This window comes from Lissotriton vulgaris, chromosome 2_2, assembly GCF_964263255.1.
Source record: "Lissotriton vulgaris chromosome 2_2, aLisVul1.2, whole genome shotgun sequence".
Classification (NCBI taxonomy): domain Eukaryota; kingdom Metazoa; phylum Chordata; class Amphibia; order Caudata; family Salamandridae; genus Lissotriton; species Lissotriton vulgaris.
The window spans coordinates 273,507,483-273,529,428 of record NC_141688.1 but is presented as its reverse complement, the minus strand read 5'-3'; the positions used below and the strand labels follow the sequence as shown (position 1 = coordinate 273,529,428).

The 21,946-nt window shown below is 46.4% G+C and overlaps 1 protein-coding gene across 2 annotated transcripts in view; it reads right to left on the bottom strand.

Moving 5' to 3' along the window:
* Positions 1–1,233: 1,233 nt before the first annotated feature.
* IFTAP (intraflagellar transport associated protein) overlaps positions 1,234–21,946 on the bottom strand; it is a 250,190-nt gene continuing 229,477 nt past the window's right edge. The window contains exon 7 of one of the 2 annotated variants that reach the window (XM_086959606.1): positions 1,234–4,430. In XM_086959606.1, the coding sequence (XP_086815732.1) occupies positions 4,302–4,430 (129 nt within the window). In that variant the 3' untranslated portion in view covers positions 1,234–4,301. The remainder of the gene's footprint in view (positions 4,431–21,946) is intronic. The other variant, XM_086959605.1, reaches the window with a different exon arrangement.

The window sequence follows — 21,946 nt, the reverse complement described above, 5'->3', positions numbered from 1 at the left end:
ACACTGCAAGCAGCCACACACTGGAGCGTTTCTTGGACTAAAAAACAGAATCCAATGAGTGTCCAGCCCCCTTACGACACAAAGAGGGGTCGAAAGATAGTGAGCCGCCACTGGGCGCTGGCGGAACTGCAAGCTCAACTCTGAAATGTCTGCTATTAGCAGCCCAGCAGTGAAGGCACTTGCAGGCACCCAAGCACTGGCTGGTGTCTGGTACCGGTGGTGCGGTGGGCGGTGCCAGCATTGGAGTGTAAAAGTTAAGCCTCTTCGCCTTTTTTGTATTACAAATAAATCACTGTGACGACACCGCAGAAAAATAAACCTCGATTTCTGCATGTATCTGTACAGAGGAGTCCCGGTCACAGGAGCCTGACATATCCAGACTTGGGCTGTGCTAAGAATTGATGTGAGCAAGATCACACAGCTGGGTCAATGGAGCTGTAGGAAGGCAAGCGATATCCTGACTGCTCCATTAGACAAAACCCTGCCCGTGAAACAAGGCTACTGGCGACCTTGCGTCCTCTGGTAGCGCATAACTCTTCTGTAACGTGTAATATCCTTATTAGAGACCCCAGAAAGAATAGTTTACCGCAGTTTTTTCCCTGGTGTAGTAGCAGAGAGCTTGGCTTCTACTGTTATTGCTGTCGAGCACCATGGGTCGCCAAGGCGCGAACTGAGTATTATCCAGTCTCCAAAATTAGAATAAGAATCCGCGTTGCGATGAAATCAAATGTAGCATCTAAGTGAAATCCTTTTTTGCTCTTAAGGGCCCATGGATAGCGCGCGCGTAGTGCGGCGGCGATCTGTGTCCCCGGCGCCGTTTATTCACGGAATCCACTTAAAGAGAATGAACGGGGGCGCCTCCCTCCTCACAAAGGCAGATAATAAGACGAAAGGAACTAATGCTGGTATTAATGGCGACGGCAGCACTTAGCCGCGGGCTCTTTGCATCAGAATGCTGCAAATGAACTTGCCAGAGCAGCGCAGTTTTGTTCCTTAAAAAGGGGGCCATTAATAAGCGGCTCAGGCATTCATTGGCGTGCAGCACCAGGGGTCACTGCAGACTGTGCAATAAACGCGTAGAGGGAATTTATTAACCTCTCCCTACCACTCGGTGCAAACACTCCATCTAGCAGGTCTCAGGCGGCGCGGTCTCCAGCGCCATTTTACATGCAAAATATAAACCAGGATGAGACTAAAGGCATCGCGCAACAAGAACAATCCATACCATGTAAGTTTCTGTAGCATAAAAGGTCACTTTATTTAAGACAGGTAAACAGTATAGCCATACAACATTGTACATTAAAACGTTCTTTATGCATAACCTTTAAATACCAACATTTTCAACTTCCCCACAAACCTTGCATCAGCAATTTCCCCAATGAACTGAACAATGCCCTGGTTTATTTCCTCCTTCCATTTTCTTGTCCCCCCCCCCAACCCATAGGGAAGGATGAGCCCGACGAGTTTTCCTGGTCCCCAAAACCCCTTCCCCTTAAAACAGCAAAAGGAACATTGGAATTAAATCTCACGTTTAGCAGCGCACCAAAGATTGTCACCCCAGAAATCAGACAAAAAGTCCCGCACCTCCAACAAGTAATAGGCTTGACCCAAGTCAGAAAGATAAACCCCATTCTGACGAAACAGATCCATATCCTTACCTGTGATGTTTGCATGGCACAAAACCTTGATACCCATGGTATTGCAATAGCACTTCATTGCCCTATTTAATTTCCTACAAGACTTTTCTATTGCAGCCTGATTTCGCGCACCCACCCAATGGTGCCGATAGATAAACTCTGTTCACACCACAGTAGTGCCTGACCAATTTTCTTTGAGAACTGCCAAATCAAGCTGCATTTGTTTCAAGATGGATAAACCAGAGAGCTGTACTAAGTCATTTTCACCTAAATGAATAATAAGGAGATGTGGAAGGCCTCTGACTGAAGATAACTTTGATAACAAAGGAAACAATTGGGACCATTTCATCCCACCTTGACCGTTCCATACAACTTCATGCCTTTTGCTAGGAAGACCGAGCTCTCTGCCATAGATCTGCTTTTCCGCAAAGAACGCTGCCCATTTGATAAAAGAATGTCCCACCAGCCATGTGGTGTTTTTTCCTCTGGACAAGGAATGATAAATTCGACATAGACAGAAAAATGGAGGTTAGAAAGGACACTTAAAACAGTATCTAAACTACAACCTAACATAACGAGCACAGCACCCCGACTTCCACCTACCAATCCTCTTGATACCCTCCCAACCAAAACCCAAGTTGTAAGCCTCGGTCGCTGCCGCAATACGAAAAGAATGCGTCCCAAAAAGTAAGGGGTCCTTCCCAGCTAGTGACAATGCTTTCTGCAATACCGACAGAAACTGAAAACTGGTAATGTTATCACCCGTCCGGTGAACAAAAATAGGCCCATGTCTAAAATCTGGCGAACGAAGCAAAGAGAACCACTCCTCAATTGGACAACACCCTTCAAAACCACTGGCGTGCAAAGAAATCCAAGTCCATTTACCCATTTGATCAGTCTTGGAACATCGTAACCATATTTTCAAAAAACCCTCTTGATTCTGAATGGCCCCTGAATGTATCCCCAGTTGCCCTTTGAGCCCCAACAACTCCGAAACCCTAAAAGCACCAAAAAACAACCAAATCATGCAAAGTCTAAAACGTGAAACTTCCCAAAAATCATAGCAACAAACGGGCAAATGCCCCAATAAGGTGACTAAAAGGTCAAAGGTAATTTGTTCCCGCAAACGCGCCGGTTGAAAAGGCTCCTTTTTAAAACCTTGTAACATTCGCCTCAAGAGAACATCTGTGGCTAAATCCTGCCCCAAAAACAACTGACCATAAAAGGAAACCCCAGCCAACTTCCCTGCAATAGTAGTGTGTGACAAACCTTTAGTAATCAAATGCAGTACAAACTGCAACATAAAAGGTCTGGTCCCTGGAACCAACCCCAAACTTTCGAGAGATTCAGCAAAAGATAAATATTCAAACCAGGCTTGAGGATAACTGCGTCTGGTGGAAGGCGCAATAGAGTTCTCAACCAGGTCGGTTATTCGGGGTGCCCCAGGACCCAGATGTCTTGCGGAATGGCAGTTTTGCAGAGATCCGCTCCTGGCGCCAACTCCCGGAATTTCTGCCAATTAAAACGAGACAAAGCATCCGCAATTGAGTTATTGATCCCTGGAATATGCCGGGCCCTGAACACAATGTTGTACTTCAAACTCTGAAGCATAAAATGCCGTAACAACTGAAGCACCTGCAGGTCTTTTGCCCTTTGATTATTTATAAGGTGAACAACAGCCAAATTGTCTATGTGAAACAACACACATCTGTCACGCATTTCCTTTCCCCACACCAACAAAGCCACCACCAAAGGAAACAGTTCCAAAAAGGCAATACTGTGGCCTTGCTGTAACCAACTGCTCGGCCAGGGCTCTGCACACCAACGTCCTTCCCAGAAAATGCCGAAACCATTCTCACCAGAAGCATCCGAAAAAATGTGTATCTGCCAAATCGTGTTGTCTTCCAGAAAAAAGATTGAAACTCCATTGAAATCCTCCAAAAATCTCAACCACACCTTAAGATCTTCTTTGACAGCTTTAGAAAGCCTAACGCGATGATGCGGAAGGGTGCCCCAGACATTGCCATGCCAAGCCTCCGACAGAAAGCACCACCCGACAAGCAAAATTGAGATAGCCCAGCAGACGTTGAATTTGCCTGAGCTCAATCTTTGTCTTATCCAGAATTTCCAGCAAAAATGAACGAATTTCAAGAATCTTGTCACGCGGCAAGCGGGCCATCATGGCCGTGGTATCAATCTCAATCCCCAAAAATGTGAGTTGAGTGCAAGGCCCTTCCGTTTTGTGAGGAGCCAGCGGTACACCAAAAACCTCTGCCAGACCTTGAAAAGACTGCATTGCCTAGCTACACTGGCCTGACTGTGCCTCGCCCATGAAGAAAATATCATCCAAATAGTGACAAACTGACTGATGACCACTAATTTGCACAAAACACCATTGTAAAAAAGTGCTGAATATCTCAAACAGGGCACAAGAAATCGAGCAACCCATGGGGAGTACCCTATCGACATAGAAGGCTCCATCAAAATACATTCCTAAAAGCTCAAAATCTGTCCAGTATCCAGAAGCGCCAAGAAGCACCAAAAAATAGCGAGTCCACAGTGGTCTTTTATTATTCCTTCAGAAACATGTGCTTAGTTTGTTTTGAAAGTATTAGCATCAATAGTCTTTAAAAGATGAGAGCTTGCGTCCCATTGGTTGTTCAGTCAGTCCGAAGCCATGCGTGCTTCCGCCATTGCTGTCATTTCCGCTTTGGTATATTTGGGGGTCAGTACTACGCTGTCATAGTCGAAGTGCTGGTCCAGGGAGAAGGGCTCCACGTCATCTCTCGTGATCTAGAAACAGAGAAAGGACAAAGGTGAGCACAAAGACTGAAGGCATTTACCGGTGGTCTATACAGATACCAATCACAGGAAAGGGTGATGCAAGTCTAAGAGGTACCCAAATTATGTAAAGTTTGTGCTGAAGATGCTGTCTGCACCATAGTGCAGTGAGGACATGAATAAAATTTGGCGAACAATAACTTTAGCTTTCTAACGAAAACGGTGGCAATTGACAAACATCATTAACTAATGAGATTAGGCATTTTATTGTCTGCAGGTTGCAAATTTAAAGCCCAGGGTACACCTGCCATTTCGTATTTTACCAGCTGATGAAATTCCAGTTAAAAATGGGAAATATTTCACAGCCGCTGAGTATAAATATGAATAAGTCTTGGGCAGCCTAATCAAGCGTAGGTAAAGACAGAACGCTTTTGCAATAAAGGTAGAAAGAGACCAATGATTTTTGAAGGGTCTGTAAGAGCATAATGGTGTGACCCTGAATTAAAAAGAATAAAATAAACCCTGTCTTGAGGTTGAATGAGTCCTAGAGCGATAACAGATATGTGGGGTCTCCTGTGTGTTGCCTGCCCAGGTTCAGTTTTCTGGTGCATGGGGTGTTGTAGGTGTGTAGATTGTTCCTCTTCTCTGATCACATGACTTTATGTTGGAAGGGTCTGAGAGCACCTGGAGGCGGAGCTGGAAACATCAAGAGCTCCTGGTGGAGGGGAGTGCTGCCTGGGTACTAGACCTGATATCTAACCTGTAACTACAAATAAACTCACTCTATGTTGTACCTGGATGAGTGATGTATGCATCTTTCTACAAATGCAACACTAACCCAGCAGCCTCTCTTCAACAGTGACGGGGCACCTGTGAAGGTGTCGGCTGCAACACTCCTCCTTCGCTCGCTAACATTTACACACCACGGATACCCAGGGCCAGGTGTCCCACCTGCAAATGCAAGCAGAGCACTGGGAAAGCTGTCACCTGTCACAAACTTGCTCATCTACACAAAATGTGGTTAAAGGAGCTATGGATAACTCGCAACAGTCACTGTATTGGTGGTAATAATGAAAAGAACACCGGGGCAGGTGCCAGCAACCCTCCCTCCTTGATCGGCTCACTTTTGTAGCCCAATAAGAGTAGTATTGGGCTTTAAGTACCGGTGACAGCTTCAGTACAAGTGCCTTGAGACCCTTACGGGTGAGTAGTTGCACTTTACAAGCCTTTGATTGCTTGTGCCTCAAGCGGGTGACAGCTTCATGATTTTGGCTAGGGCCTCAAGGCAGGTGTTATCTGTCCAAACACTCATTGACCCTTAAAACTCTGAGAGTGAAGGATGCCTGGTACGGGTGACCCGCCACACTGGTCTCAGTAGCGAAGAAGGTGTTAGAGCAGATTTCTTTGTCCTACCCTCCTTGTCCTACACTGTTTGGCAGCCCTAAAGACCCCGGGGATAAGTGATAGGAGAAAAAAAACCTTGGAATAATTAAATGCAAACAATTGCACAATATGCAAACGAAAAGCTGTGAAAGTAGAAGTCAGACTGTGGAGTAATTGTGTGATGCGCATGTCCACCCATCCGTGGCGGCAGCTCAAGACACTCCTCAGAGGCTACGAAATCAGAGTATATTTGTGCATTAAAATATGCATGTTCCAGTAAATACTGGGCCTTACCACTTCTAGACAGAATGAAAGTGACTCATCTTTATCAAAAGTAGAGAGTTTATATAAAATCAGGAGTGATGAACATAGAGGCAATCCCAATCTGAATTTGCAGGCACACCTACAGTGCACATGATAACTAAGGGCAAAGAAGGTCTAAAACAGGAAGAAGGTTTACATGTATTTTTGAAAGGTCATTAGGGATTATATTTAATATGGAACTTCCAGCAGGGTGCCTGGTGAGGGTAGGACGGTTAACCAAAAAAGATGTCAATTATATATATATATATTTTTTATGAGATTATTGATAGTGGCGACCACATTGTGTACAAATAATATCGGGGAAAGTTACAATCTTCAATGATTAAAGCTGTATAATAAAGTTACAATCTTCAATGATTAAAGCTGTATAATAAAGTTACAATCTTGAATGATTAAAGCTGTATAATCATGTCTAATGGGAATTGTGTGTTAAATGGATAATTTCGTTGACAACTGTTTGTAGTAAACAAGATGGGTATTGATGACAATATTGCATCACGAGTAGGATAATTTTTAGCGTTTCTTTTCATAAATTGTCTGCAATTATGCAGCAGTGAGGTAGAACAACTGAAAAAATACCATATACAAGTATGATAGCGAATAACATCATTACTTTGAAAAATACAATGGGTCCGTAAACTGGCAGAATCTACTACAGAGTCATAACCATGTGTTTAGCAGCTGTTACTGTTTTTTGTACCGAAATAAAGTAAAAATGTATATTTGTGTAATACACCCTCTTCGATATGTTTACATTTCTGACTGTGGCTTGTGTGCTCCGTCTTTGCACTTTGTTGTTTTCTTGAATATTATATTAAGATTCCTTTATGCTACAAATGGGATAAAGTACTCTCTCGCATACATTATAAGGGTATTGCAAGTCATTAAGGAGTTCTATACTATATACATGAACGAGGCCGAGTTCCTTTTCTAGGTACTGTATTTCTAAAGCTTCTTACAATATCCTTCTGATCTGAGTCAGGAGAAACTTTATTTCTTATTAATCATGGTATCACCATCACTATTCTCTCAAGCTGCTTATTATTATATCCTTGATAGTTTGCTACATTACATGGGAGAGGACGTTTGCAGACAAAAAAAATTAAAGTACAATGTGCAGTGTAAAATCAAACACACCAAAAATTAGTTAGCACCTGGTGGGCGAAAAGTCTTTATTCTGTTGCCCCCGGTGGATAGGATTAAAAGTGCTTGAATTGTGACCTCGGAGGTTAACTGCAATAGGTATTACACTTGGGCATCTATGGAGTTTCTTTATTACAGATGCTAGAGACGGTCAAAGTAGCCTATAATAACCCCTTCCATGCTGGGCCGATTCTGCTTGTGTGCTAGGCTTTTAAAGAATGAATGGCTTTATGACGGCCCCCAGCCGTCATGAGCACACGAGCACCGTGATGCATGACGGATGGAGGCCGTCATCAGCATGGAAGGGGTTAAGGAGTTAAAGACAGGCTTGGGTACATAGACTGCCGGATACCATGTAGTTTATCGGTAACATGAGCATTTGGCATGGTTGCAGCCCTCTGGACTTACACTGGACACCAGTACCATATTTGTACTGGTGGTTGCAGTGCCCACCAATGGCATTTAGTTCTTGGGTTCATGAATCTTATAATTGACGGCAGTTTCCTCTAGTTTCATTACGAGCAGCTAAAACGGCTACTACAAACGTGCTGGAATAGACTACTGTTAAAATGTTTTTGCACAGTGTTGTGTTAAAACACAACCCAGTGACTTTTTTCACACTGTAATGGGATCATTCAGCCTTAAGTGAAAACCATGGATACTCCTGTAGTAGCGTGCAGATCTGAGTAAATGACAATCAAGAGAATAATTCCACTACATGGTTGAGAAAAAGATCTTCCAGGGTGTGGTACTTTGATTACCTTGCAGGGGCATAGAAATACAGTTCCATGCTGGCTCCTGGAAGGGAGATAGAAACGGTTCCATGCTCCAGTAAGGAGCCAGGTGCAGTATGGACTTTTTCTTTGTCTACTTAAAAATACAAACCGCACCTGGCTCCTTGCTGGGGCAAAGGCACACAGCAAGGACACACACACTGGAGCATTTCTTGGACTAAAAAACAGATTTCAATGAGTGTCCAGCCCCCTTACGACACAAAGACGTGTCATTGAGGCAACACAGGGGTTGAAAGACAAGCAGCCGCCACTGGGCGCTGGCGGAACTGCAAACTCAACTCCAAAATGTCTGCTATTAGCAGCCCAGCAGTGAAGGCACTAGCAGGCACCGGCAGGTGTCTGGTACCGGTGGTGCGGTGGGCGGTGCCAGCATTGGAGTATAAAAGTTAAGCCTCAACGACGATTTTGTATTACAAAAAAATCACTGTGACGACAACGCAGAGAAATAAACCTCGATTTCTGCATGTATCTGTACAGAGGAGTCGCAGTCACAGGAGCCTGACATATTTAGACTTGGGCAGTGCTTTAAATGGGCCGGTACTCACCGGTACGGAGTACCGGCACTTTTTATTTTTCTCCCTTTGAGTACCGGCACTTTTCCTTCGTTCAAGGACAGTACCGGTACTCTTAAGGGAAAGTCAGGCAAGAGACTCGATGGCATTGGGGCTGTGCTGCTGCGCAGAAAGTGCTCTGCTCAGCTTCTGCTGAAAAAAGAGAAGGTAGAATGGAGGGAGGGGCAGTGTACACACCTCTGAATGGAGCCGCTGCTGAGCATCCCGCAGCGGCTCATTTGCATCAATTAAGGTCTCGTTTAGGGTTGTGGATGCCCCTGCGCCCCTCCCTGAATAAGAGTTAAGGGTGCAATCAGACGCTGCCGAGTCAATCACACTGTAGGTGTGGGGCTCGGAGCCTATCCCCTACCCCACAAATCTAATTACAGCGTGACACCCAAGATGAATGCACCTCTCAGCACAAGTCTGCGAGGAGGGGTGAGGGTGGGGGAGATTTCACACACTACCCAGCATCAGTTTGGGAAGGCAGGCATTGGGCGATGAGATGGTGCCTAAGGGTCTCTTTGCTTTTCTTCCCTGCTTGTCCAGGCTAGTGCCCTGAAGCTAAAGCTTTCTGGGAAAGGGGGAGAATAAGTGAATTGGCTTTACTGTGTGCCTGTTGTTAGCACCTTCGCTCCAGTGTCTTTGTAACGGTTTTAATTAACCTAAAGCAATCAAAGTTTACAGTGTCTTTCAGGCCTTGGTGCGGGAAGGGGGGGGATGGGGGGGGGGGGGGCTTGGGTTATGTTTGCATTGACTGTGAGGAATCTTTCCCAGATAGGAAAATTGTGAGGATGTAATGTTAGGGTCAGAGCTGCCTAATAAGGAACTATGGAAATAGGTTTGAGTCCCAGCTTCAGCTCAACATCCTGTGATTGTGGGCAAATCACTTTTATGTTTCATATGTGCCTAGGCTCAGAGACAATCTGCATTGGTATGACATTCCCACAATAATAAATGTATCCTTTTGCACATGGAAGGAAAAAACAAATACTCTACAGATAGCAGAAATATTTCTGTATTATCAAGCACAATTGGCACTAAGAAAATGTGGCTCCCATTAAATGCCTGCCTCCAAGCTCCGCCTCTAGCCCCGCCCACAATTGCCCCACCTCCATTCACTGCTTAAATTGATGAGTACCTGCACTTATTTTTTTCCATTTAAAGCACTGGACTTGGGCTGTGCTAAGAAGTGATGTGAGCAAGATCACACAGCTGGGTCAATGGAGCTGTAGGAAGGCAAGCGATCTCCTGACTGCTCCATTGGACAAAACCCTGCGAGTGAAATAGGCTTCTGGTGGCCCAGCGTCCTCTGGTAGCACATTACTCTTCTGTGACGTGCAGTATCCTTACTAGAGACCACAGAAAGAATAATTTGCCGCAGTTTTTTCCCTGGTGTAGAAGCAGAGAGCTTGGCTTTTTACTGTCATTGCTGTCGAGCACCATGGGTCGCCAAGGCGTGAACTGAGTATTATCCAGTCTTCAAAATTAGAATAAAAGTCCGCGTTGCGATGAAATCAAATGTAGCATCTAAATGAAATGCTTTTTACTCTGAAGGGCCCATGGATAGCGCGCGCGTAGTGCGGAGGCGATCTGTCTCCCCGGCGCCGTTTATTCACGGAATCCACTTAAAGAGAACGAACGGGGGCGCCTCCCTCCTCACAAAGGCAGATAATAAGACGAGAGGAACTAATGCTCGTATTAATGGCGACGGCAGCACTTAGCCGTGGGCTCTTTGTATCAGAATGCTGCAAATGAACTCGCCAGAGCAGCGCAGTTTTGTTCCTTAAAAAGGGGGCCATTAATAAGTGGCGCAGGCATTCATTGGCGTGCGGCACCAGGGGTCACTGCAGACTGTGCAATAAACGCGCAGAGAGAATTTATTAACCTTTCCCTACCACTCCGTGCAAACACTCCATCTGGCAGGCCTCAGGCGGCGCGGTCTCCGGCGCCATTTTATATGCAAAATATAAACTAGGATGAGACTAAATGCATCACAGGTGAAGGTGCCCCTTCCAGAAAACACCCCCTGCATTAGCACAATCCAGCAGGATTCGTCCCAATACTAGCCACTTGAGTTCTAGGACTAGCCACACTAGTGCCAAGCCCTTTTTTAAATGTTAGGCAAGCTTGTTTTTAAATGTTAAAGCGTCCCGTGTTTTTAGGGTGACCAACAGGCATTGGTGCAAATTCAGGACGGTGAATGTAAAAATTCAGGACAAAGGGACAACATTCAGGACAAAAATTCAGGACAAAGAGTCAAAATTCAGGACAAAACTTTGGGATAAAAGTTACGTTTTACAGACACAGGTGGTCGCACAAGAGTATATAAGTAAGTAAATAGACAACCACTTAAGTACAAGTCAAAATAAGTTTATATTAGGTTGAGACAATCATGCGCTTCACATTTTTTCAGTATGGCTGCAGCTTGCTACCTTAGACGATTCACAATTTGCATCTCGCTCCAGCAGGTACATTAGTCACCAGACAATGGTGGACCACACCTGAATATAAGTGAGGCCGCTTTTATTGTTGATTGAAAACTACTGGATATAGAAGGATCATTGCAGTGCCAGCCCCCAGTAACAATACCGCTCCCCCTCCCCTTTCCGCCTCCCAGTGAAACACCCAATGCCCGGTCCAGCCAGTCTTGCCTTGCTACCACCCTCCATCGGTGCCCCTCATCTTCACTTAGACCTTCTCTCATGTGTATTTAATTTCTTTTATAGTGTTACTCATCCCAAGTATGTAGGGCAGGGTGTCTGAGTACGTTACATCAGGCACACATTATATAGAGACAATGACTCATATTAACGTGAAAGTCATTATATAGGAAATGTTACTTAATATAATGGGTGCTACAAGGTATAATCATTCTTTCATTCATCGTTTAGTCTTTCACCATTCATTCTGTCCTTCCATCTGTGTGCCCATCTATATCCAAACATATTCAACCATTTGCAAACTTATCCACCATATATCCTTCCATCCATCATTTCTCTCATCAATCCCTTCACCCACCCTTTCACTCATTCATCATTCATCTACCCACCCTTTCACCCCATCCATCCGTACAGTCATCCATCCAGCTATTCACTCACACATCCAGCCATTTACCCTTTTATCCATCCATTCACTTACTCATCCATAACCCATTCACTTGCCCATCATCTACCCTTCCACCAATACATCCATCTATTTACCTTTTCGCTCATCCATACTTCCACTCATCCACTCATCCATCCATCCTTTCTTTCATTATCTATCCATTCACGCTTTCATTCATCCATTCATCCTTTCCTTTCAGTAACCCATCCATCCATTCGCACATTCCTTTACTTATTTACTCACCACCTTTTCACATTATGAACTGAGCCTCTGTCTGCAGAGTTGCAGACAGAAGAGGCCCATCAAGAACTTCACCTTGCTGAGGTTCCTAAAGCAAGGAGTGGGGGAAGGAGGGTTCACTTTGCCCCTGCACATAGGCAGTCTGACAACTAGAAGTCATGAGTCATGCATGATGCACAGTGCCAGGATGTGAGGTGACAGTGACATGGTGTTGTTTCCACGGCTTTAAGTGGTGTAAAAAAACTTGGGGGTCTCTTCAAATGGGGTGTTTGTATTTAAGGGTGTGGTTTAAAACACCCAGGCAAAAAGTCTGCGCTTAGCATAGTGGTGCGCCCGACTGGTATTATGTTGTTTCTGTCATTGCATCCAGATGTATACACCAACAAGAAGCCAGGACTATTGGCTTTGTCAATGGGTGTTAGTTGCTTAAAATGAAAAAGCAGTAACCAGGGCTTTGTTGAATATAATATTAAAAATACCTCACTCTAAAATGATGGGACAGTAAAAGAACGATAACCCCTTTTTTTCAATTGTTTTTCAGGCTTCTTTAAATAAACAGTTTTTTTCACGTTGCAGCATGGGCGTTTTACCTTTTTTTTAACAGAATGCCCTGCTGTACACTGAGGCAGGAGGAGGCCCATGCTTTATCAGCCCAGACTGCCACATTCTCAATCTGTATGTGGTAATCAGCCCCACACAGAAAGACAATGGGAGGGGAGTGGCTGCTCTCGTGCTCCAGGAGGAGCGCGAGGTGCTCCATCAGGAGGTGAGGCCTCTAACAGGGGAGCAGTGCTGCTGCTACTCCATGTTGTAGGAGAGTAGGGTCTGCAATCGTATGGTCACCCCAGATTTTTGCTTTTTGCTTCACTGGTTTACGACTTTCCCTGGCTGTGGGCCTGCTAATCAGACCCACAGCCTAGCTGTTCTGTCTCTAAATTGACATTTATGTACTTTAGGTACATTTACCAATTGGTATTGGGTCACGCTTGTAAGTCCTTGTACAGTGTACCATAGGTACCCAGGGCATAAGTGAACCCAAGGCCTACCAGGGGCTGCAGCGTGTATTATGCCACCCCTGGTTGGCCATCCAAATCTGACAAAATTGGCTGATCAATCAGCTGGGGCAAGGTGGTGTAATCACCCTTTGCTTTAGATATAGTATACCTATATCTAAACCTAAAATGGACACATATACTACTATAAGTCACTCCTTTGGCAGGCCTTAACAATCCTGGAGGCAGAGTGCTTGGAATTATGTGAGATGGTGCTCTAGCATGAGCTGAGCCTGTCTGCAGCTTTCGGAACTAAGTCCTTTAGCTGTTTCCATGATAACGCTATACCATATACTCTTAAGTGCATTATAATCCTTGCGGTTATTGCTAACTTTGGCATAGCATTATCAAAACATGTCGAGTAAGGTGTCATACAAAGTGGAATACTACCCCCTCGCCAGTTCTTGCGACAGGGGTAGCATTCCACCCTTCTAGAGGGACACAACATGTATGTAACTGTGAACCCCGGTTAAAGTTAACTCGAGCCTCAGCATCACAAAATGGATGCTGCCACCCCAGATACAAGTCTGACCTCCTGCTGCTGGGAGTCCTTCCAGCGAGGGAGGCCTGAACAAAGGGTTTCCTGCCTTAGGAGGTGCTAGCACCACCCCAGACAGGATTTTGTGTATTAGGTAGGAAAGGCCTGAAAGGAATGAGACATGCCTGGGGCACACAAGGTGCCCTGTGCATACACCGGTTCAAACCATTTGCTGGGGCACTTCAGCCCCAGCTCTGGTGCGAAACCGGACTAAGGATAGGGGGTGTAACCACCCCCCTTTCTGGTCCCACCCATAGGAGGGACCTAGTCATAGTACAGCCCCCTTTAGGAGAATAGAGGAAGGAGCTGGTCCCATTCCAATTTAGATTAATCCTGATTTGAAACTCTACAAGAAGAAACTCTGTACTTCGACGTTCTGCTCCACAGAAGACTGAAGAAATCTCCTTTGTGGCCAAGGAGTGACCACCCTGCACAAGCAGGCACCATCAAGCGTTCCAGCGGTTTACTTTGTCGTCTTCCCGAGTGGATCCAGACTTCAGAGCCGGACGAGACCCGGACTACCAGACCTCTCCGACCTCTACCTACATCTGCAGCACAGCTGAGATCCGTGGGTGCGACGAGACACGTGGGACCGGCCATCTTGGAGAAACTGCACTTCCCTTCCAGCACGACTTGAGAGGCATCCTCGACGAAGTGCTTTGGGGATTGAGAAGCCCCAGCACCGGGCAGCTCCTGCACAGAAGATCATCCCTCCAGAATCCACAAGATCTGCGTGGGGCCCTTTTGCTTGATTGCTGCTCGACGCGTTGTCTGGTCACTTGCCGGCTGGCTAGTGGCCTCCTAGACGACGATCCTTGAAATCAACACCGCTGGTCTGATTGCTCCAGACTGGCCCCTGCTTCCCTGCAAAGCAGAAGCACCCCGGAACCTCCTGGTCCGCACCAGATGCCTTTTCCACTCACCGCGTGGGTTGCCTTTGCCAAGGCCTGTTGACGCCGAATCTGGAACCAACACCGCCGACAGCGAGAGCCTGCGTGGGACAGTTCGTGCCTCCATCCTGGTCATCCAAGACACCTCCTGGTCCACGTGGCTGCAGAGTCAAGCGTCCACTCTTCACCTGATTGCGACAACAGCATCTGGTTCCTTCCTGGTTCCACTCCAGTCACTGGCTAGTGACTGTGAACATTGTCCCCTCTGCTGTCAGGTCTTAATCTTCCTCAATCCACCCTTGGGTCGCTCCGGACATCTTCCTTCTGGCCGCCTGCAGCATCTTTTCTTCCAGGCTCCATAGACTTCAACGCGGAAACCCGACACACTTTGACACCTATGCACCCGCAGCCCGTGGGTGAGGTAACAAGAGCATTTCGGTGCTCAAGGGTAGATTGACTCTCCTAGTGTCCAGATTTCCAGTCGTTTTAGTCCTAGCTAGTCGGAACTGTCTAATACTTACCTTTTCGTAATTTGTACTGTCCATTGACTTTGTTACGCATCTCGCGTGTGAGTTCACACTCTGCACACGCGTCCCGTGGGCCGCCTATTACTTACCTCAGGTTAGTATAGTGTAGTCCCAGCGATCCTACAGCCTCTGGACAGCTCCATTCCTTCTTTTGATTTCCTTTACTTAGTATATGGTTTGTCGTGCCCCTAGGGCACCATTGTAATTTGTGCAACTTAACATATTTTTTCTTAAGAGTCTTATCATGTGCTTAGCCCTCCGATCTCATAAAGAGTTCAGAGGTGTATGTTAGTTAATAAATATCTTGTTTATTTTCATAACTACCTGTGTGGTGTCCTTTCATTTAGTATTCAAGGGGTTATATGTGGTAAAACAGCTGGCTTCACATGCCAAAAGAGTTTAGCCTAAGACTACTTTGTCCATGCTACCTTTAGGATAGCAGGTCTATAAGGTTGACTTACAACCAATCACCATAATCGTTGTATGGACTGATACAAGGTGATCACTAGAACTAGTGAGCATCATATATCAGGCCAACTTCTCACACCTGTGATGGCCAAAATTACGGACAAACGGCATCCGTAAAAGGGATCCTCACGGACAACGGACGTGAGGTTCAAATTACGGCCTGTCCGTAAAATTTACGGACGGTTGGTCACCCTACGTGTTTCCAACATCCTGGTGGTACCCAGAGTTTGCAGATTACCAGGGACAAAATCAAGAAAATCGCGAAATGTAGCTACATTTAGATTTTTCAGAGAAAATGGGAAAGAAACTGATGTCCAATTCAGTCGATTTTTTCACCTAAAAATACAATCAACAAACGGATTGCTAGATGTAGATCACCATCTTCTCAGCTTTCACAAATAAGCAGAGTTAATTAAAAAAAGTTCCCATAATTTTGCATTTTTATAGGGGGCGTCCATTTTTTAAAAATTTTTGTAGTGTCAGTCCACTTCCAGTTTGTGCTGCAAACAGTCGTGAAAGGCATGGGTTGTTATGGAAAGTCATACCTTTCTGAAAACACAAAATCCTGCATTCAGCAAGGAGCCATTTGTGCAAATCCAAGAAACGAAGGGTTGAAATAAAAAAATAATTTAAATGAGTAGGAAAAGACAGCCATTTGTGGCAGTTTTATCTGTAACTTCTTGTCTCAATGGCCTATTTGAAAAGGGTATATATGGTCACATCCGACAGGCACTCCTAGTCAAAGGAATACATAGAGGTTGTAAGTTCTCCAAAACACAAAATACCCAGAGTCAACAACTGAGTTGCATTGAGTTGCGTGATTTTTCATTGTGTACCGACTATCCAGGAATTAATTTATATTAACCCAAACCATCAAGTAATTCAAAGGCATTTTGCACAATGTCTTCTTTTGTGTACAGTGGTTTACATTTGTATTCTGCATATGCAGAGAAATGCAATTGCTAATACATTTTTTTACTATTATCTGTTCCTACATGTCTCCTGATAAAAACTGTACCTACTTGTGCGGCTTGGTTTAGCAACTGAGACAGATAAATGTTCCAAAATCCGATCTGTAGACATATTTCACCCTGGTGAATCAAGTTTTGTACATTTTGAGCCCCACCTCAGCTGGCCCAGCACCCAGGAAAACCTACCAAACCTGGGCAGCTCCGAAAACTAGACAGGGTGATCTGACGCTTAGGTTTCCTAATCAGAATCACTTGAAAACCTCAAACTTTGCCTAAAAATACATATTTTCCTGAAATTTCCGTGAAAGAATGTAACAGATCAGCAGGGAACCACAAATTTCCTTCCACCAAGTATTCTCACATGCCTCCTGTTAGAATCGGCTATTTCTGGTAGGCTAAGGCTGACGCCAAAACTAGGCAGAAACCACCATTCTAGTCCGGGCAAGTAAGTCACACGTCAAGATAACCCCTGCTCACCCCCTTGGTAGCTTGGCACGAGCAGTAAGGCTAAACTCGGAGGCAATGTGTAAAGCATTTGCGCCAGCACACAACAGCAACAACATACTAGGCACACCACAAAAGAGACTCCACACAAGGTTATTATAAAATAACTTTTGTATTGTAAAAACACCTCTGATAGTAATCACACATGTACATTGTGCCCGCTGTGAGAAGTTGGCCTGATATGTAGTGTTTCCAATTCTGGAACCACTGGGTATCAGTCCAAACAAACCCCAAAGATGTCAGGTTGTAAGTCAACCTTGTAGACAAGCTATCCTAGTGGTAGCATGGACTAAGCAGCCTTAAAGGCTTAACTTAAGAGGTCGTGTTAAGCGAGCTGTTTTACCACATACAATCCTGTAATCAAATGAAAGGACACCACACAAGTATATATTATAAAAATATATGTATTTATTTCTAAATTACTCCCCAGTACTCTTTATGAGGAAAGGGGCACAAGCGTTAAATCAAAAGCACTGTTACACATATAAAGTTGCACGTTTATGGATGAGGGCGGGTGGCCACTCAGACCATATATTAAAAAAGTGGTATAAGTAACACTTATCGAACAATGGTTAGGCCTAGGGCCTAGAGATTCGCTGGGAGCAGTCAGGACAAGCAATGAAGAAGTCGGGAGTAGCCCACAGGAGACGGGTGCAGCACGGAAAGTGCGGCGCGCACCAATGCACTGTCAATGGTGCGTAAAAGTCAATTAAAGTGAATTAAAAGATACTTCCGCTGAACCTAGGAACACAAAACTTTAGACACAGACCCTAGAGGTGTGTACCAGTGTAAAGACACCGGCGTTGCAAAGTTACCTCACCCACAGGCCGTGGGTGCACAGGGTCGAAGTGGCGTCGGGTTCTGTCACGCAGGTTCTTGGTGCTTGGAGCTGTTGCAGCTGCAGGCGCTGTGAAGCAGAAGTGTCCGGTGCGATCCAAGGGTGGATCGAAGTAGAAAAGTACCTGAAAGCAGAGGGGACAGAGTCTGGGTCACTCAGCAGTGACCAGGGTGGAACCAGGACGGAACCAGGCAATGTCGGGCGCAATCAGGCGGTTGTCGATAGGCTTCTCTCCGCTGTCACGTGGGCTCTGGGGCATCTGCGACGTCCAGGAGCAGGTCACGATCTGTCCCACGTAGGCTCTCGCCGTCAGCACCGTCGGCTTCAAGATTGCAGCAAACAGCACTTGGCAAAAGCAATCCACGCGGAACCGGGAGATTGCTTATCACTCGAACCAGGAGGGTCAGAGTGGGTGCTCCTTTTCACAGGAGCTGGTGCAGATCTGGAGCAACCAGAAAAGCAAGTCGGATTTCAAAGTTCGTCGGCACAGGGGCCACAAGCCAGCTGGCAAGTGACCGGGCCAACGCGTCGAGCGCACACAAGCAGAAGGGCCCCACGCAGCACTCGTCGAGTGTGGAGGGGTGAGCTTTGGTGCAAGTGGAGCTCGGGGCTGGGGCTTCTCAAACCCCGGTGTACAGCTTCGAGGGTCACTCGTGGGCCGCACGGTCAGCGTCTCGTGGCCTTTTCAAGATGGCGTGCCCCACGCTTCCGGTCGCCTCCACGGGTCTCAGCTCTGCAGGGACTGTGGATCGGGCAGGTAGAAGGCAGGCAAGCTTGATCTCGTCGATCTCTGTCGCTCGAGTTCCGGCGGGAACTGCAACAAAGCAAGGGTCGAGGGCTGGATGGTGCCTGTTTGCACAGGGTGGTCACTCCTTGACCACAAGGGAGATTCTTCAGTCTTCTCACGTCGTGTAGAAAGTCGAAGGGTCCAGATTTCGTTTCTTATGTTTCTTCAGGATGATCTGAGGTCCGTTGGGACTGCTCCCCCTCTTATTCGAATCTCGGGGGTTGGACATCCTGCTAGGTCCCCTCCTATGGGTGGGACCCAGGAAGGGGGTGGTTACACCCCTCTCCTTTGATCCTGGCCGCGCTGGGACAGGGGCTGGGAGGCCCCAGAACCGGTTTGGCCGGATCCTGCAAGGGGCAGCCTTGTGCTCCCCAGGCAGTGTCTGGTTTCTTTGAAACCTCCCTACTCCAATCCACTATCTCCTGTCTGGGGTGGTTTGACACCGCCCTGTGACAGGAAACTCTTTGTCCAGGCCTCCTCTGCCGGGTTTCGGTCAGCAGCAGGAGGTCAGACCCATGTCTGTGGCAGGGGCATCCATTTTGTGGATCTAAGGCTCATTTTAAATCAACCGCGTTTCAGTAAAGTAACATGTCTTCTCCCTCTAGAAGGGTGGAATGCTACCCCCGTCGCCAGAACTGGCGAGGGGGTAGTATTCCAATTCGTATGACACCTTACACGACATGTTTTGATAAAGCCAAACCAAAGTTGCTATATAACCGCGAGGATTATAAGGCGCTTAAGAGTATATGGTATGGCATTATCCCGGATCAGCTTAGGGAGTTGTTCCCGACAGCTGCAGACAGGCTCAGCTCATGCCAGAGCACCATCTCACATAAAACCACGCACTCTGCCTTCAGGATTGTTAAGGCCTGCCATAGGAGTGGCTCACAGGTTTATATGTGTCCAGATAGGTTTAGATATAGGCATACTATATCTAAGCAAGGGGTGATTACACCACCTTGCCCCAGCTGAGTGATCAGCCAGTTGTGTCAATTTTAGATAGCCAGCCAGGGGTGGCAAAAGATATGCTGCAGCCCCTGGTAGGCCTTGGATGCACCTATGCCCTGGGCACCTATAGTGCTCTGTACAGGGGCTGATAAGGTGACCCAAGCCAATCTAGTTATGCACCTAGGGTACATGGAATCCATTTTACAGAGAGAGCAGATAGCCTGGGGCCCTGATTAGCAGGGAACCAGGCCAACTAAGTCGAAAACCAGCTAAACACAGGGCAAAAAATCTGGGGTAACCATAGTCAGGTAGCCACCTTCCTACATAACCCCCCCCCAAACGAAAGGAGATAAGGCTATCCTTGGCCAGGTAAGCCTATATTGCCTGAGTGGCCATATAAGGAAGTACCTGCACTAGCATGGGTACCCCCTGTCTCATGGTCCACTAAGCAGTCCCTCACCCTAGGGGTATTAGAGGGTCTCCACCATAGGGAATCACTACCTTGGGTGTGTTTATGCAAAGTTAAAGGCTGGTTTGGATATGGAGTATTGAAGTGAGGCTCCACTATTTTTGGGCTCAACTTCCTCCAATTATCTTCCACCATGTGTGCCTTTCTTTCTTCAACTGAGTTGCACTGAGCTCTGAGGGTCAACCTCTGGCTACCTAAAGCTGGAGGCTGGGTCCCTCTGTTTGGCTTGCTGGAGGGACAGTTCAGGTTTGGGCCCTTTGGGTCCCAGGTTTGGCTGTGCCCAACAGAATCCATCTGTGGGAGGTCCCTAACTGTTTTTAAGGGGGCTCCCTCAGGAGTTTTTAAAGTTTTCACCTTACTAGGCCTACTAGTTTTGGTGCCCCTAATCTGTTGATGGGTGTGCTTTATTTGACAGGGGGCCCTCTGGGTCTCACTGTCCTTCTTGTCCTCTGCAGCCCTGGGCTGACTGAGGCAAGGTAGAGAGGGGCAGGTTACCTGCTCCAGACTGGATCCCACCTGAGAAGGGTCCACTGCCATCAGAGGCTCTGTCAGGCCAGGCCTAACAACCTCTGGGGCAGTTCCTTCATCAGGGGTAAGATCAGTTCCCTGAGGAGGCTGATCCTGTCCTACTGTCTGGTGAGGGGGAGATTTCTCTTCCTCCTCCATGCTCTCAGTTTGGGTGGAGTGATCCATCATTTCAGGCTTCACAACACACATATCTGTTTGAGTTTGGGCTGTGGCCATCACAGCCCCACCAACCTTTTCAGGAGGAGACTCAGTTTGGGTTTCTGCTGTTATCATAACAGCTTTGCTATTCTGTCTTGGAAGAGCTTCTGGTAAAGATGGGGCAGAGAGTTGCTCAGCCCTACCAACCTTTTCAGGAAGGACATCTTGAATTGGGGCTATAGCCAGTACAGCCCCACTAACCTTTCCATTAGAATTTACCATTCTAGAATGGATTTTCTGTTCAACCTCAGCCCAGGCTGAGATTTCCAAATCATTACCCAGTAGACAGTCTACAGGCAAGTTTGGTGACACTGCCACTCTCTTTGGGCCAATGACACCTCCCCAGCTGAGACTTACTACTGCCATGGGATGATTTGTTTGGATACCATCAATGTTTGTTACCTGGTATGTGGCACCTGGTAAAAGTTGCTTAGAGGGGACTATACAGTCAGCCACCATGGTGATGCTAGCCCCTGTGTCTCTAAAAGCCTCAACTTTCAAACCATTGATGATGGGTTCTTGTCTATATTTGCTCAAGGTATTTGGGCAAACAGAGAAGTTGGCAAACCCCATGCCAGTCTCATAAACAAGATCATTTGGGGATGGGGACCTGGATAGGCCAGGGTCCCCTTGGGCTCCAAAAGTAAACCCACCCAGATTCCTGGGTGTGCTCCCACTTCCTGGGGGGTTACTGCTGACAGTAACAGGAGGTGTTGGAGCTGGCTTTGGAGGTATGTTTTCTTTATTGCCATTCTTGGGACAACAGCTGTCTGTTTTGTAATGCCCAACCTGTTTACAGGCATGACAATAAGGCTTTTTCTCAGTTGATGAAGTGTCTTGGGACCCACCCCCCTTCTTGGAGTTTTGGGGCCCTGGGGAAGTGTTTTCTTTACTTTTATCCCCACCCTTATCTTGAGGCTTGGTAGACTCAATCTTCTGGTTATTGTCCTGATTCTTAGGCCTAATCCTGGTTCTGACCCACTTATCTGCCCTCTTTCCCAATTCTTGGGGAGAGGTCAAATCTGAGTCCACCAGGTGCTGGTGTAAGAGCTGGTTCTGACAATTACTTAGGATCTGCTCCCTCATAATCAAATTATACAATCCTGTGAAGTCATGTACTTTGCTGCCATTCAGCCAACCCTCCAGAGCCTTAGTTGCACAATCAACAAAATCAGTCCAGTCCTGTGAGAAGTTGGCCTGATAGGTAGTGTTTCCAATTCTGGAACCACTGGTTATCAGTCCAAACAAACCCCAAAGATGTCAGGTT